At 38.1% G+C, this 11,992-nt stretch overlaps 4 protein-coding genes across 8 annotated transcripts; 2 read left to right on the plus strand and 2 right to left on the minus strand.

Annotated features, from left to right (window-relative positions):
• The first annotated feature begins 458 nt into the window (after window positions 1–458).
• LOC147289775 (uncharacterized) lies at window positions 459–2,792 on the plus strand. 2 transcript variants are annotated; one of them, XM_086237206.1, is made up of 4 exons: window positions 459–1,012; window positions 1,613–1,682; window positions 2,189–2,276; window positions 2,632–2,792. In XM_086237206.1, the coding sequence occupies exons 1-3, from the start codon at window positions 665–667 to the stop codon at window positions 2,239–2,241; spliced, it is 471 nt and encodes a 156-aa protein (XP_086093332.1). In that variant the 5' UTR covers window positions 459–664; the 3' UTR covers window positions 2,242–2,276; window positions 2,632–2,792. The 2 variants fall into 2 exon arrangements, with proteins under 2 accessions (XP_086093332.1, XP_086093331.1); XM_086237205.1 differs by having other exon boundaries at window positions 463–1,012; window positions 2,626–2,792.
• A 496-nt stretch (window positions 2,793–3,288) lies between these two features.
• On the minus strand, window positions 3,289–6,834 carry LOC147289776 (staphylococcal-like nuclease CAN2). 2 transcript variants are annotated; one of them, XM_086235731.1, is made up of 9 exons: window positions 6,428–6,829; window positions 6,161–6,216; window positions 5,905–6,019; window positions 5,681–5,791; window positions 5,391–5,578; window positions 5,219–5,275; window positions 4,981–5,140; window positions 4,832–4,900; window positions 3,289–3,697 (listed from the first exon to the last, which is right to left on the minus strand). In XM_086235731.1, the coding sequence occupies exons 1-9, from the start codon at window positions 6,572–6,574 to the stop codon at window positions 3,599–3,601; spliced, it is 1,002 nt and encodes a 333-aa protein (XP_086091857.1). In that variant the 5' UTR covers window positions 6,575–6,829; the 3' UTR covers window positions 3,289–3,598. The 2 variants fall into 2 exon arrangements, with proteins under 2 accessions (XP_086091857.1, XP_086091858.1); XM_086235732.1 differs by lacking the exon at window positions 5,681–5,791 and having other exon boundaries at window positions 6,428–6,834.
• Window positions 6,835–6,933: 99 nt separating this feature from the next.
• On the minus strand, window positions 6,934–10,088 carry LOC147289777 (staphylococcal-like nuclease CAN2). Of its 2 annotated transcripts, XM_086235730.1 has the most exons (10): window positions 9,750–10,088; window positions 9,464–9,519; window positions 9,210–9,324; window positions 8,981–9,094; window positions 8,696–8,883; window positions 8,525–8,581; window positions 8,284–8,443; window positions 8,132–8,200; window positions 7,726–7,840; window positions 6,934–7,063 (listed from the first exon to the last, which is right to left on the minus strand). In XM_086235730.1, exons 1-9 carry the CDS (start codon window positions 9,894–9,896, stop codon window positions 7,742–7,744), a joined length of 1,005 nt encoding a protein of 334 aa, XP_086091856.1. In that variant the 5' UTR covers window positions 9,897–10,088; the 3' UTR covers window positions 6,934–7,063; window positions 7,726–7,741. The 2 variants fall into 2 exon arrangements, with proteins under 2 accessions (XP_086091856.1, XP_086091855.1); XM_086235729.1 differs by lacking the exon at window positions 6,934–7,063 and having other exon boundaries at window positions 7,527–7,840; window positions 9,750–10,078.
• A 990-nt stretch (window positions 10,089–11,078) lies between these two features.
• LOC147289778 (Heavy metal transport/detoxification superfamily protein) lies at window positions 11,079–11,991 on the plus strand. Of its 2 annotated transcripts, none has more exons than XM_086236648.1 (3): window positions 11,079–11,362; window positions 11,455–11,536; window positions 11,656–11,991. In XM_086236648.1, the coding sequence occupies exons 1-3, from the start codon at window positions 11,354–11,356 to the stop codon at window positions 11,793–11,795; spliced, it is 231 nt and encodes a 76-aa protein (XP_086092774.1). In that variant the 5' UTR covers window positions 11,079–11,353; the 3' UTR covers window positions 11,796–11,991. The 2 variants fall into 2 exon arrangements, with proteins under 2 accessions (XP_086092774.1, XP_086092775.1); XM_086236649.1 differs by having other exon boundaries at window positions 11,197–11,362; window positions 11,455–11,530.
• Window position 11,992: the final 1 nt, after the last annotated feature.

Genomic DNA, 11,992 nt, shown 5'->3' on the forward strand with positions numbered 1-11,992 from the left:
AAACCCAAGTGGTCCGGCGTCTCAACTCTGCCGGAAAAGGAAGATCGCCGGCGAAGGGGCCGTCGGGTCTTCGCCTGGGCCGATCGGATCTTCGCCTGGGTGGGTGGGTCTTCGCCTTGGAGGGGTGGGGTCGACCAGCGAAGGGGGGAGGTGGGGTCGCGCCGGTGGTGGGGAGGGGGTGGGGTTGCGCCGGCGGAGGGGAGGGTGGCCGGCCAAAACTGGAGATGGTTTTTTTTTTTTTTAATGTAGAAGCAAAATGGGCAAAAAGGGGTAAAAATTTAAGTGGGGTGGTCAACTTAGTGGATTAGGGTGGTCTAAACAGCCCCCCTAAGACAAATATATCCATAACAAATTTATAAGTTTAATTACGTTAATAATAAACAAAGAAATTAAAAAAATTTTCTCTATCAAGTATCAAGTTACTATCAAGTATCAAGTATCAACACATCTGCCTCCATTTATTGAGAAATTATCCAGAGGAAAAAGAAAGAAAATGCAAACACCAAAATTTGAGCCACTTTCCACAAATCTGAAACATGGTTTAAGATCCCAGAAACACCCCAAAAATAGTATGAAAACCAGAAAACAAATCCAACCCATAAAACCCTAAACAAAAAAGAAAATTAACTCTGCTTGTTTGTTTGTTTGTTTGTTCTTATCATTAATGGGAAAGTCACTCCCTTCCACGACCAGACTCCAAGAGTTCACCAGAATTGTCTCTGCCGACAAGCTCCCGAGGCCGAAACGCACAAAGCAAGTGTCGCACGTCCGAGTTTCGTCTCCACAAACAGCGAAATCGGATGGTCTCCGGGTCGACCCAGAGCGAGTTCGGCTGAGGATGGAGAGCTCCGAGGGCCAGAGTCGGGTTCCGCTGGCTCGGGTGGTCTCGGACTGCGTGACACGGTGGTTCCAGGACACGCTCAAGGAGGCCAAGGCGGGTGATAGCTCAATGCAGGTCTTGGTGGGCCAGATGTATTACAGTGGCTATGGTATTCGTAGAGACCCCAAAAAGGTCATTTCTTTATTCATTTTGTTTAAATTTAAATCTCTATCCCACATTTTATTTTTGGGTTTCTTTGATTTTGCTTTGTTATATTTGCGTGGGCAACTTTGGAGGTTACTGGCTTTAAGCATTCTATTTAAATTTAGAAAATTGGTTCTTAATGTGCTCACTGGGAAAACTGAGACAAAGACAACTAGACAAGGAAGGTTTTTGAATCCTGTGCTTCATATTGTTTGGGCTTCCATATGTTTTAGGGAAAATGGCTACTAGTTAGGCTAGGTAGTTCATAGTTGTGTTAAGCACGTTCAGTGTGGGGGTTATTGTTATGTAGTATCTCAGTTTACAGAACTCTAAAATCACAAAGGTATGATTCTGTTTTTTTCCTGGTTTTATTGGCATGCAATGAAGCATTCATGATATTGTTCTTGGTGCCTCATTAGGAAGTGGGTGCTGGGTTGTTTTAGCCTTTTTGTTTTTCTGGGTAAAAGAGACTATGAAGTATGAACTATGGGTAATCTCGTTGGCATTTATGTTTATACTCTCTGCTTTCATTATTCTGAATTTATGAGTTGTTCATTCTGAAGATGGTACTGATTTATTTGTGATTAGGGGCATGCTTGGATGCATAAAGCTTCAAAAAGTCGAACTTCGGTTTGGAAAGTAAGTGATAAGCAACCAGGTACTCTCTCTCCCCCTGTCTCTGTGGTTGTGTTGTTGCATAAATTTGGTTAGCGATAGGTTAGGCAAACATACAACGAACACGAGATGTATAGTGGTTCACCATGATCCATGTGATCGGGCTACGTCCACTTGGTCTTTGGGTTTTCACTACGAATAAAGTTATTTACAACATACAAGAGAGCATGGAAGCTCTAGAGAGAATGAGAGCTAGGTCAAAGAGATGAGAGAGAGGAGAGAACCTTTTCTATGTGGGTAAGGGTCCCTATTTATAATGGATAGGGAGCCCTTCCCCTTACAATTGCCCAAGTGTGGGACTTTTACATAAATAAGGCCCAACTAAGGCCCAAATACACACTCTCAATGGTCTCGATCACGTGGTCGGTGGGTGTTCGTTTCTTTGTCATGTGGTAGTTCTGCTCGGTGTCCAATATTATGCATCAACAGGTTGGATCATTAGTTCACTACCTTACTTGTTCTAATTGATTTCTTGTTGGTTTCCATTAGGTTACAACGCAAGTGATTCCAACTCAGATGAATTGAAAGATGATGCCAAATAAGGCCAAGTGCACTTTCCTTTTGAGTTTAATCTGAGGTGGGTTGGTTTTCTTCCATTCCTACTGTTATTGGATAACCTTTGTGTTTTGATTTTGATGGGATCTTGCATGACTCAGTAATAAATTCATATCCTCTATTACTTTGCATAAGGAACTTTGTTCATTACTACCTCATTTAAGAAGCTCTGTCTTCAATTCAATTTGCAAGTCAATAAGTTCTAAAATCTAGTAGAATATATTATCAGTTGCACTTCATACCTACAAGGCTACAAGTCAATAAGTGTGCAGATGATCCTACAATTCGGATAAAAATGATTCAATGTTATTGTTTTATAGTAATGTTGGTCTGCTGTCAATGTATTTACCTAGGGTGCTTATGTTTCGCAGCTACAGCTACTCTTGGGGATCTGACAGTTTTCGCATCACCAGGTCTCGATGACAATCTACAGGCTGATTTTATTTGTTTTTTCTCCTCACTAGTTTCTTTTGGTTGATGTTATAAATGCTGAGGCAATTCCCGCTACATTGAATAAAAGAAAATTCTCATTCTTACACTTTCTGTTAATCCTTGATGGTCTTCTTTTTTTTTTCTTTTTTTTTCTTTTTTTTTTTTTCTGCTAAGCTAATCCTTGATATTCACTTGGGGGAAAAAATAAAATTGGTCTGCTAGGTGCTACGAATCTCTCTAGGCCAAATCACACAAAGCTTAGAGGGGTGACTAGTAGTAATTTAAATTTTACCAAATTCTAACTTACAATTGAACATGCAGCAGCTTAATCAAGTTATAACCAACCAAATAAATTGATATGAACCTTCAATACCTTATGTATATAGGATCACATACATAAAATATGAAATTAGTTAATTCTCATGCAAGCAACGTTATTCGATCAAATATTCAAATTGATTTCCCATATCAGGACTAGTTTCAAGATTGTTCCAAATGTTATCACAATGGAGTCGTGATATTGTGCTAATTACAACTCCTAGGAGAACAAAACTTTATAGCAGTTGTGCAGTTACCGAAACTATAAAAGGCCACAAGTGTTCTTCTCTTATATTAACATTAAAAAGAGAATGAAGAAAAGTGCAGAAAGCATTCTACAATTCAATAAAGCTGAAAACATATCAGGCAAGAGCGCATAAAGTTTGGCTTAGCGTGCAAAGAGCCAAGGATAGCTCAGTTGCTTGTACATTCAAAGATAAATATTACACAAAAAGATCTTCTTTCTCCCAAATTACACAAAAAGAGCCAACCATCTTGCATTGAACACATATCTTGTGTCTTACACATAATTACATAAAGTTTCATTCATAACTTAATAAACCCTCTGTTATGGTTATCTTTGTCATGAATGCATCATCTGCCTTCGCGTCTATCCTTTCTCCATTCCCACGGCTTCTCAGGGTTTGATGAAGCCCATAACCCAACTCGCTTCACTCGAGCCTCTTTCTCCCACTAGTATGTTTCATACATGTGGAATTTTAGTGTGGATAGAATATACATATACGAGTGAAAATGTTGAAAGGTATCAATAATTTTACTTATTTAAATTTTGTCGTTTTAATAGTTTCACCAAGATGGATAAAAGGAACTAATGCTTAGTTTGATATTGCTATAAGAAAAAACAATTGTGAAGTAAAAAGATTATAAAGTAAAACAATTGAGTGTTTGATAAACTATATTTTCAAAAGTATTGCGAGTACAAAAAGAAGTATCAAGGTGTTTGGTAAATTTTAGTGTAAAACTGATGTGACTGTGTATAATTATTAAAATAAACATGATATTGAAAGTGCTTGAAATGAGGGTAACCCTATGTCATTTTGAATAAAAATTGAGAGTATATTAGGCAAATCAAAATTTTTATTAACGGGGCCCACAACTTTCATTCACAATAATTTCAAAAAGCATGTGGATAGTTGTTTTTCAAAATTGTAGTGAGTGACCTAGCATTGTGAGACACTACAGTTTTTGCATTTATTACCAAACATCAAAACTCTTGTGAGTGACTTAGAATTGTCATCTACAACAGATTTTGGTTGTCCAACTACAATCCCAAACGGGCCATCAAAGATCGCAGTATTAAAAGACATTGTATAGTATTGATCTTGAAGTTCTTTTCTTTCTCTTTTACAATTTGGCCAAAGTTCACTTTTGGTCCATGTAGTTTGAGCCAAGTTCCACTTTAATTCTTGTAGTTTCAATTATTATAATTTTGGTCTTATAATTTACAAATCGTTGCAATTTAAGGACATGTTAGCATTTTTGTTCATAAAATTGTCAAATTTGTTATGCCTTTGATCATGTACTTTACAAACCATTTCGATTTTGGTCATGTACTTTACATACCGTTAGCGATTCAATAACCAATTTAATGAATTAATTGACAAGTATGTTAACGCTGTCATTGAATTGCAACGATTTGTGAACTACAGGATCAAAATCAAAACAATTAAAATTACAGGGGCCAAAGTGAAACCTAACTCAAAAGGACTGAAAGTGAAATCTAGCCTTACATTTTTATCATACTATTTAACTCAAGTAGAATTCTAGTGCAATAAATACAGAATTACTAATGTGCTATATACTCACTCTCGCAAGATCTGAGCGCTGGTCATAGGCTGCGTAATGCCATGCAAACCCCTTCTTGAGCAGTACTTCCTGGTTGAGATTGAAAAGGGAGATTAGAAGACTTGTTGGTATTATATGCAGAAAGAGATTAATGTTAGGTGGCATAATACCTGCACAAATATGCCATTGCTATATACGTCACTTACACAACGGCCGTAACGATCTTGCCCATAGACAAGGACCCTCAAACACTTGCCTTGAATAAGCTTAACCAGCTCATCTTTGGCTTCTTTTCCGTACGGCATTTCCATCTCTGGTGCATCTATACCCCTGTTTTCTCTTAGAATCAATTAACTTTCGCTTGTAGAATAAGTTGCAGCTTGAAAGCCTACAAGCAGATGATCTTACCTTAGTCGAATCCTATACTTTCGGGCAAGAATATCCTCATTTTGAAAATTCAGTACCCTGGATGGAGGGGAAAAATCAATTAGAAACCCTTTTTTATTTTACAAGTTAAATGGTGTTAAATCTAAACGATCAATTAGATGAAATTTATGCAAGAGGCACATGAATATCCAACCGGTATCCTGCATCAATGATTTTTTGGTGAAGTGCATCTGCCTTTGTATAATTCCTATTAGTGCGTGCTTTTGTTCTTTGGATGGCCGCCATGTGTACATCGCTCGGAACACATGATGACTCTCTGGGATCTGCTGTGCTGACATACACTGTTAAGCCATCGCCATCTTGGATTGCCCTTGCGTCAACCTGGTTTCATCAAAATGATTCACCTAGCTATTAGAACTAATTTCAAGGCACTTAGTTGTGGTGAAAAGAAGTACTTGAAGAGCTATATTTTGTTTTTATTACTGGTAGTGTCTGGTACTCAAACTGTACTCCTTGAGGCAATGAAGTTGGGACCCCAGCAGACAGTTGAACCAGAGTATGGGGAAGAGGGAGACCATAGAAAGCCAATAAGCCCTATAGATAAACAATCACAAAAGAATTTTTATGTTACTATACCCCATTACTGTTGTGAGCATCATGTAACAGCCTAAATATTGTGGCATTGGTTCTTGAGTAATTGAGTGTACCTCAACATCAGCCTGTTGGTTTCTCTTGAGGGTTTCTATAACAAGCCTAGCTGCTTCTTCAGCTGTTTGTGGTGGTGGTTTTGCTTCTCTCCATTTCTCAAGTAGTTTTCTATACCTTTATATATTAGAAAATTCAGAGAAACCAAATTTAGTTAACTGCATGCATGGAGAGAATTTTCTCAAGACCATTTCTTTTTTCTCTTTTTCTTTTTTTGTTTCAAATGTAGATTAATGAGATAGATTGCATGCTGATCACCAGTTAGCTTGAGCCTTCTTGGACGAGACAACGTGCTGAGTGAGTCCTTCTGGGACCTTTAATCATAATCACAAAAATGAAAAAACAAAAAAAGAAGTCAACTTTCGATCAAATGGGATGAAAATTAACAAACCCAGAAAGGCTGAAAACCCAATACCTTACCTATTTGTTTATGTTTTGCTGAGACATACAAAACGAATGAGAATTGAGAAATCTTATAATTACATTACAGGCTACAAACAGTGCTGAAGAGTTTTTAAAAAGTACCTGGGAGTTGATCTCAAAGTGGAAGAGATCGCGGGCAAGAGCCGAAACGCCGACTGTGGCAGCGGAAACGCCGTGAGGCCCAAGTGAGTCGGAGTCGCCGGCGGTGGGAGTGGGCTTGCAGCACAGGAACCTTAAGGCGTTTCCCATGTTGCAATGTTACTCTGAGCCTCAGCAGAGGCTCAGCTACATGGGAATTGAACACAGAAGCTGAACAAGGAAGCAAAGAAAAGGAAAATTCGGAGGTTGTGGACTTGTGGGTGTGAATTTGGTAAAGCAAAAAGAGTTATTTTTTTTTGTCAAAGGTAAAGCAAAAAGAGTTAAATGCCAACAAGGAAATCTAGGAAAGGAGCAAGGCAAACAACGGATCAGAAACCAGATGGACACGTGGCAGGTCCTGGTGTGTTGATCAACGGTTATCTGTTTAAATTTACAAGAAGAAAACAAAAAATAAGAGCTATCTGGCACTATAGTGTACTGTGTACCAAACAATAGAGAGGACACCCGACACCACATTGTTTAATCGAATTGTTTGCAAGTTTTGTATTTGTTTCAAAGTTTAATGCTTGAGGCCTGATTTTAGTGGAAGCTGCAAAGAAAAACGCTTCTATTTGTTTGTCATATTGTGCGGCAGAATATCTGAAGGAATTCAATAAAGAAATGGTCATGACCCATATGCAATCAAAGAGAAGAAAAAACAGGGGACCCCTGTATATGTTAATACAAGTGCAATGCATCATTACCCATCTGAAGGTTTTTCATTTCAGGCTCACTTGTGTGAGCTCTGGTTTTAAACTTTTAATAAATTTGACTTAGGCTTTACACTGCCAGACACAACTTAATTGGAGAAGAAGAAAGAAGAACCCATTTATTGATGTTCCTTCTATTGCTGTCCCCTGTCCATGTTATTTGCATGAATCACCATGGTTGTCCAAATAGGCCCAATAACCAGTCCACCTCAGCAGTAGAATGATTTCTCAAACCCAATTTGTAAGGTTGTGGGTAGACACAGACATTATGCAAGGACTCCAAGGCTCTAACAATACAAGAGAACGAAGAGAAGTGCAGAGCATTCTAAAATTCAAATAAAGCTGAAAGCATATCAGGCAAGAGCACATAATGTTTGGCTGAGCGTGCAAGGATAGCTCATTTTCTTATACATTCAGAGATAGATATTACACAAAAAGATCTTCTTTCTCCCAAATACGCCAACCATCTTGCATTGAACACATAATCTTGTGTCTTACACATAAGTACATAGAGTTTCATTCAAAACTTAATAAACCCACTGTTATGGTTACCTTTGTCATGAATGCATCATCTGCCATTGCGTCTATCCTTTCTCCATTCCCACGGCTTCTCAGGGTTTGATGAAGCCCATAACCCAACTCGCTTCACTCGAGCCTCTTTCTCCCACTAATATGTTTCATACATGTGGAATTTTAGTGTGGATACATATACGAGTGAAAATGTTGAAAGGTACAAATAATTCTACTTATTTAAATTGTGTCGTTTTAATAGTTTTACCTAGACGGATAAAAGAAACTAAACCAAAGATCTCAGTATTAAAAGACATTTATATAGTATTGATCTTGAAGTTCTTTTCTTTTTGTTTTACAAATTTATCATACTATTTAACTTAGTACAATTCTAGTGCAATAAATACAGAATTAGTAATATGATATTAATTATACAGTTTATACTCACTCTCGCAAGTTCTGAGCGCTGGTCATAGGCTGCGTAATGCCATGCACACCCCTTCTTGAGCATTACTTCCTGGTTGAAATTGAAAAGGGAGAGATTAGAAGACTTGTTGGCAATATATGGCAGAAAGAGATTAATGTTAGGTGGCATAATACCTGCACAAATATGCCATTGCTATATATGTCACCTACACAACGGCCATAACGATCTTGCCCATAGACAAGGACCCTCAAACACTTGCCTTGAATAAGCTTAACCAGCTCATCTTTGGCTTCTTTTCCGTATGGCATTTTACTCTCTGGTGCATCTATACCCCTGTTTTCTCTTAGAATCAATTATCTTTCGCTTGTAGAATAAGTTGCAGCTAGTTGAAAGCCTACAAGTAGATAATCTTACCTTAGTCGAATCCGATACTTTCGGGCAAGAATATCCTTGTTTTGAAAATTCAGTACCCTGGATGGAGGGGAAAAATCAATTAGAAACCCTTTTTTATTTTACAACTTAAATGGTCATAAATCTAAACGATCAATTAGATGAAATTTATGCAAGAGGCATATGATATCCAACCGATATCCTGCATCAGTGATTTTTTTGTGAAGTGCATCTGCCTTTGTATAATTCTTATTAGTGCGTGCTTTTGATCTTTGGATGGCCGCCATGTGTACATCGCTCGGAACACATGATGACTCTTTGGGATCTGCTGTGCTTACATACACTGTTACAGTATCACCATCTGGAATTGCTTTTGCGTCAACCTGGTTTCATCAAAATGATTCACCAATCAGAACTAGTTTCAAGGCACTTAGTTTTGGTGAAAAGAAGTACTTGAGAGCTCTATATTGTTTTTATTACTGGTAGTGTCTGGAACTCAAACTTTACTCCTTGAGGCAATGAAGTTGGGACCCCAGCAGAAAGTTGAACCAGCAGAGTATGGGGAAGAGGGAGACCATAGAAAGCCAATAAGCCCTATAGATAAACAATCACAAAAGAATTAATATGTTACTATAGTCCATTATTGTTGTGAGCATCATGTAACAGCCTACATATTGTGTGGCATTGGTTCTTGAGGAACTGAGTGTACCTCAACATCAGCCTTTTGGTGTCTCTTGAGTGTTTCTATAACAAGCCTAGATGCTTCTTCAGCTGTTTGTGGTGGTGGTTTTGCTTCTCTCCATTTCTCAACTAGTTTTCTGTACCTTTATATATTTGAAAATTCAGAGAAACCAAATTTAGTTAACTGCATGTATGGAGAGAATTTTCTTAAGACCATTTCTTATCTCTTTTTTTTTTTTTGTTTCAAATGTAGATTAATGAGATAGATTGCATGCTGATCACCAGTTAGCTTGAGCCTTCTTGGACGAGACAACTTGCTGAGTGAGTCCTTCTGGGACCTTTAATCATAATCACAAAAATGAAAAAAAAAAAAAAAAAAAAAAAAAAGTCAACTTTCGATAAAATATATGGGATGAAGATTTAACAAACCCAGAAAGACTGAAAGTTCTGAAACCATTGACCTTACCTATTTGTTTATGTTTTGCCGAGACATAGAAAACGAATGAGAATTGAGAAATATTTTTACATTACAGGCTACAAACAGTGCTGAAGAGTTTTAAAAAAGTACCTGGGAGGTGATCTCAAAGTGGAAGAGATCGCGGGCAAGAGCCGAAACGCCGACTGTGGCAGCGGAAACGCCGTGAGGCCCAAGCGTCTCGGAGTTGCAGGCGGTGGGAGTGGGCTCGCCGCAGAGGAACCTTAAGGCGTTTCCCATCTTGCAATGTTAATCTGAGCCTCAGCAGAGGCTCAGCTACACGGGAATTGAACACAGAAGCTTTACAAGGAAGCAAAGCAAAGGTCTTTTGAGGATTTTAGAATATGGGAAATTCGGAGGTTGTGGCCCTTGTGGGGTGTGACTTCGGTAAAGCGAAAAGAGTTAAATGCCAACAAGGAAATCTAGGAAAGAACGAATCAGAAAACAGATGGACAGGTGGCAGATCCCGGTCTGTTAGTCAACGGTTATCTGTTTAAATTTACAAGAAGGAACCAAGAAAGAAGAGCTAGCTATCTGGCACTATTAATAGTGTACCAAACAATAGAGAGGACACCCGATACCACATTGTTTAGTCGAATTGTTTGCAAGTTTTGTATTTGTTTCAAGGTTTAATGCTTGATGCCTGACTTTTGTGGAAGCTGCAAAGAAAAACGCTTCTATTTCTTTGTCATATTGTGGGGCAGAAATATCTGAAAAGAATTCAATAAAGAAATGGTCACCCATACGCAATCAAACTATCAAAGAGAAGAAAAAACAGCGGACCTCTGTACCCATCTGAAGGTTTTTCATTTCAATCTCACATGTGTGAGCTCTGGTTTTGATAAATTTGACTTAGGCTTTACACTGCCAGACACAACTTGGAGAAGAACCAATTTGTCCATGTTATTTTATTTGCAAACACTATGGTTGTTGTCCAAATAGGCCCAATAACCAGTCCACCTCGGCAGTAGAATATGATTTCAGCCCAAACCCAATTTGTGAGGTTGTGGGTAGAGACAGACATAACACAAGGCCTCTAAGAATATAGTGTCTCTGATATTGGCAAAGGCCTGCAACAAAACGTGTAGGCCTGCTGGGAAGGTCTTAATCTCCTTTCTTTCCCACTAACTTCAGGCTTAGCTTTCAACTATGGATGACAACTCAACTCCTACAAAGAGCAATACAAAGTGGGATCAGTCAAGTATTGGTAATTACCACTCAAAGAAATAATTGTATATGTGGAGGACTGGTATTCGGCCTTTTTATTTGTGTTATTCTCTCACAGAAATCAACGGCTCATCCTATTTCATTGTGTGAACCGAATATTACCATTGAAATGGGCCCTCACCATCATGAATAAGCAGGCATAAAACAATAAATTCACAATCTTTGTTCCAACAAAACCCAGCAGCTTCCTAATTTTGCCGACCCTATAATGCAGTGAGGCTAGTTGCTGTAAGGTCAGTAATCAAACAAAGTAGCTTTACACAAAGTGGAAAACAGAAACAAAAATTCCCATCAATCACGTAAAGAATCCAATACCTCATTCACCGCTGTTTATTAATATGTGTCAATTTGGATTCATAATGTATAACACATTAGAACCCCTTCTTTCTTTCTTCCCCTTCATCTTTTACTCTTCTTACTATTGAGAGAGAGAGAGAGAGTCTCATTGCTGCTCAAACTATCAAAATTGAATGGCAAATGTAAGCTCCAAAATAACAGAGTCTAGGCTTTGTTTTAATTGTTGTCCCATTTGCTGCAAATTATGACTTTTCACTTTGATTTGGTGCATTAGGTGGTGGAATTGAAGGTGGGCTTGCACTGTGAGGAATGCATCAAAAAGATCTTGAAGGCCATCAAGAAGATCGAAGGTACTTGTAAGTCTTATATTATTCATACATGCTTTACACCATGATTGTCCTCATCAACCCATCCAGTTCAATCCATTTTTATGATTGATAAAGCTTAAACACTGGTTTGGTTTCTTCTCCATCAGATATTGAAACATACAATGTTGATACACAGCTGAACAAGGTCACAGTGACTGGAAACGTTACAACTGAAGAAGTCATTAGAGTTCTTCAAAAGATCGGAAAGATGGCAAGCACTTGGGAAGGAGAGGAAGTAAAATCTTGAATAATTATAATTCGATAATTTAGCTTCATTTGCTAGCAGGACAGAAAAATAATCAAATATTACTGTAATTTTTCTCTATTTAATTTCCATCTAATTAGGCATTTAGTAGCTAATTTTTGGGGGATTCACATCACCTTCAATTTTGTAATTTAATTCCTGGTTTGGGGTTTACAATAAAAATAAAATTTTCCTCCTAG

The sequence above is a fragment of the Dryas octopetala genome, chromosome 3 (genome assembly GCF_963921425.1).
Source record: "Dryas octopetala chromosome 3, drDryOcto1.1, whole genome shotgun sequence".
Classification (NCBI taxonomy): Eukaryota; Viridiplantae; Streptophyta; class Magnoliopsida; order Rosales; family Rosaceae; genus Dryas; species Dryas octopetala.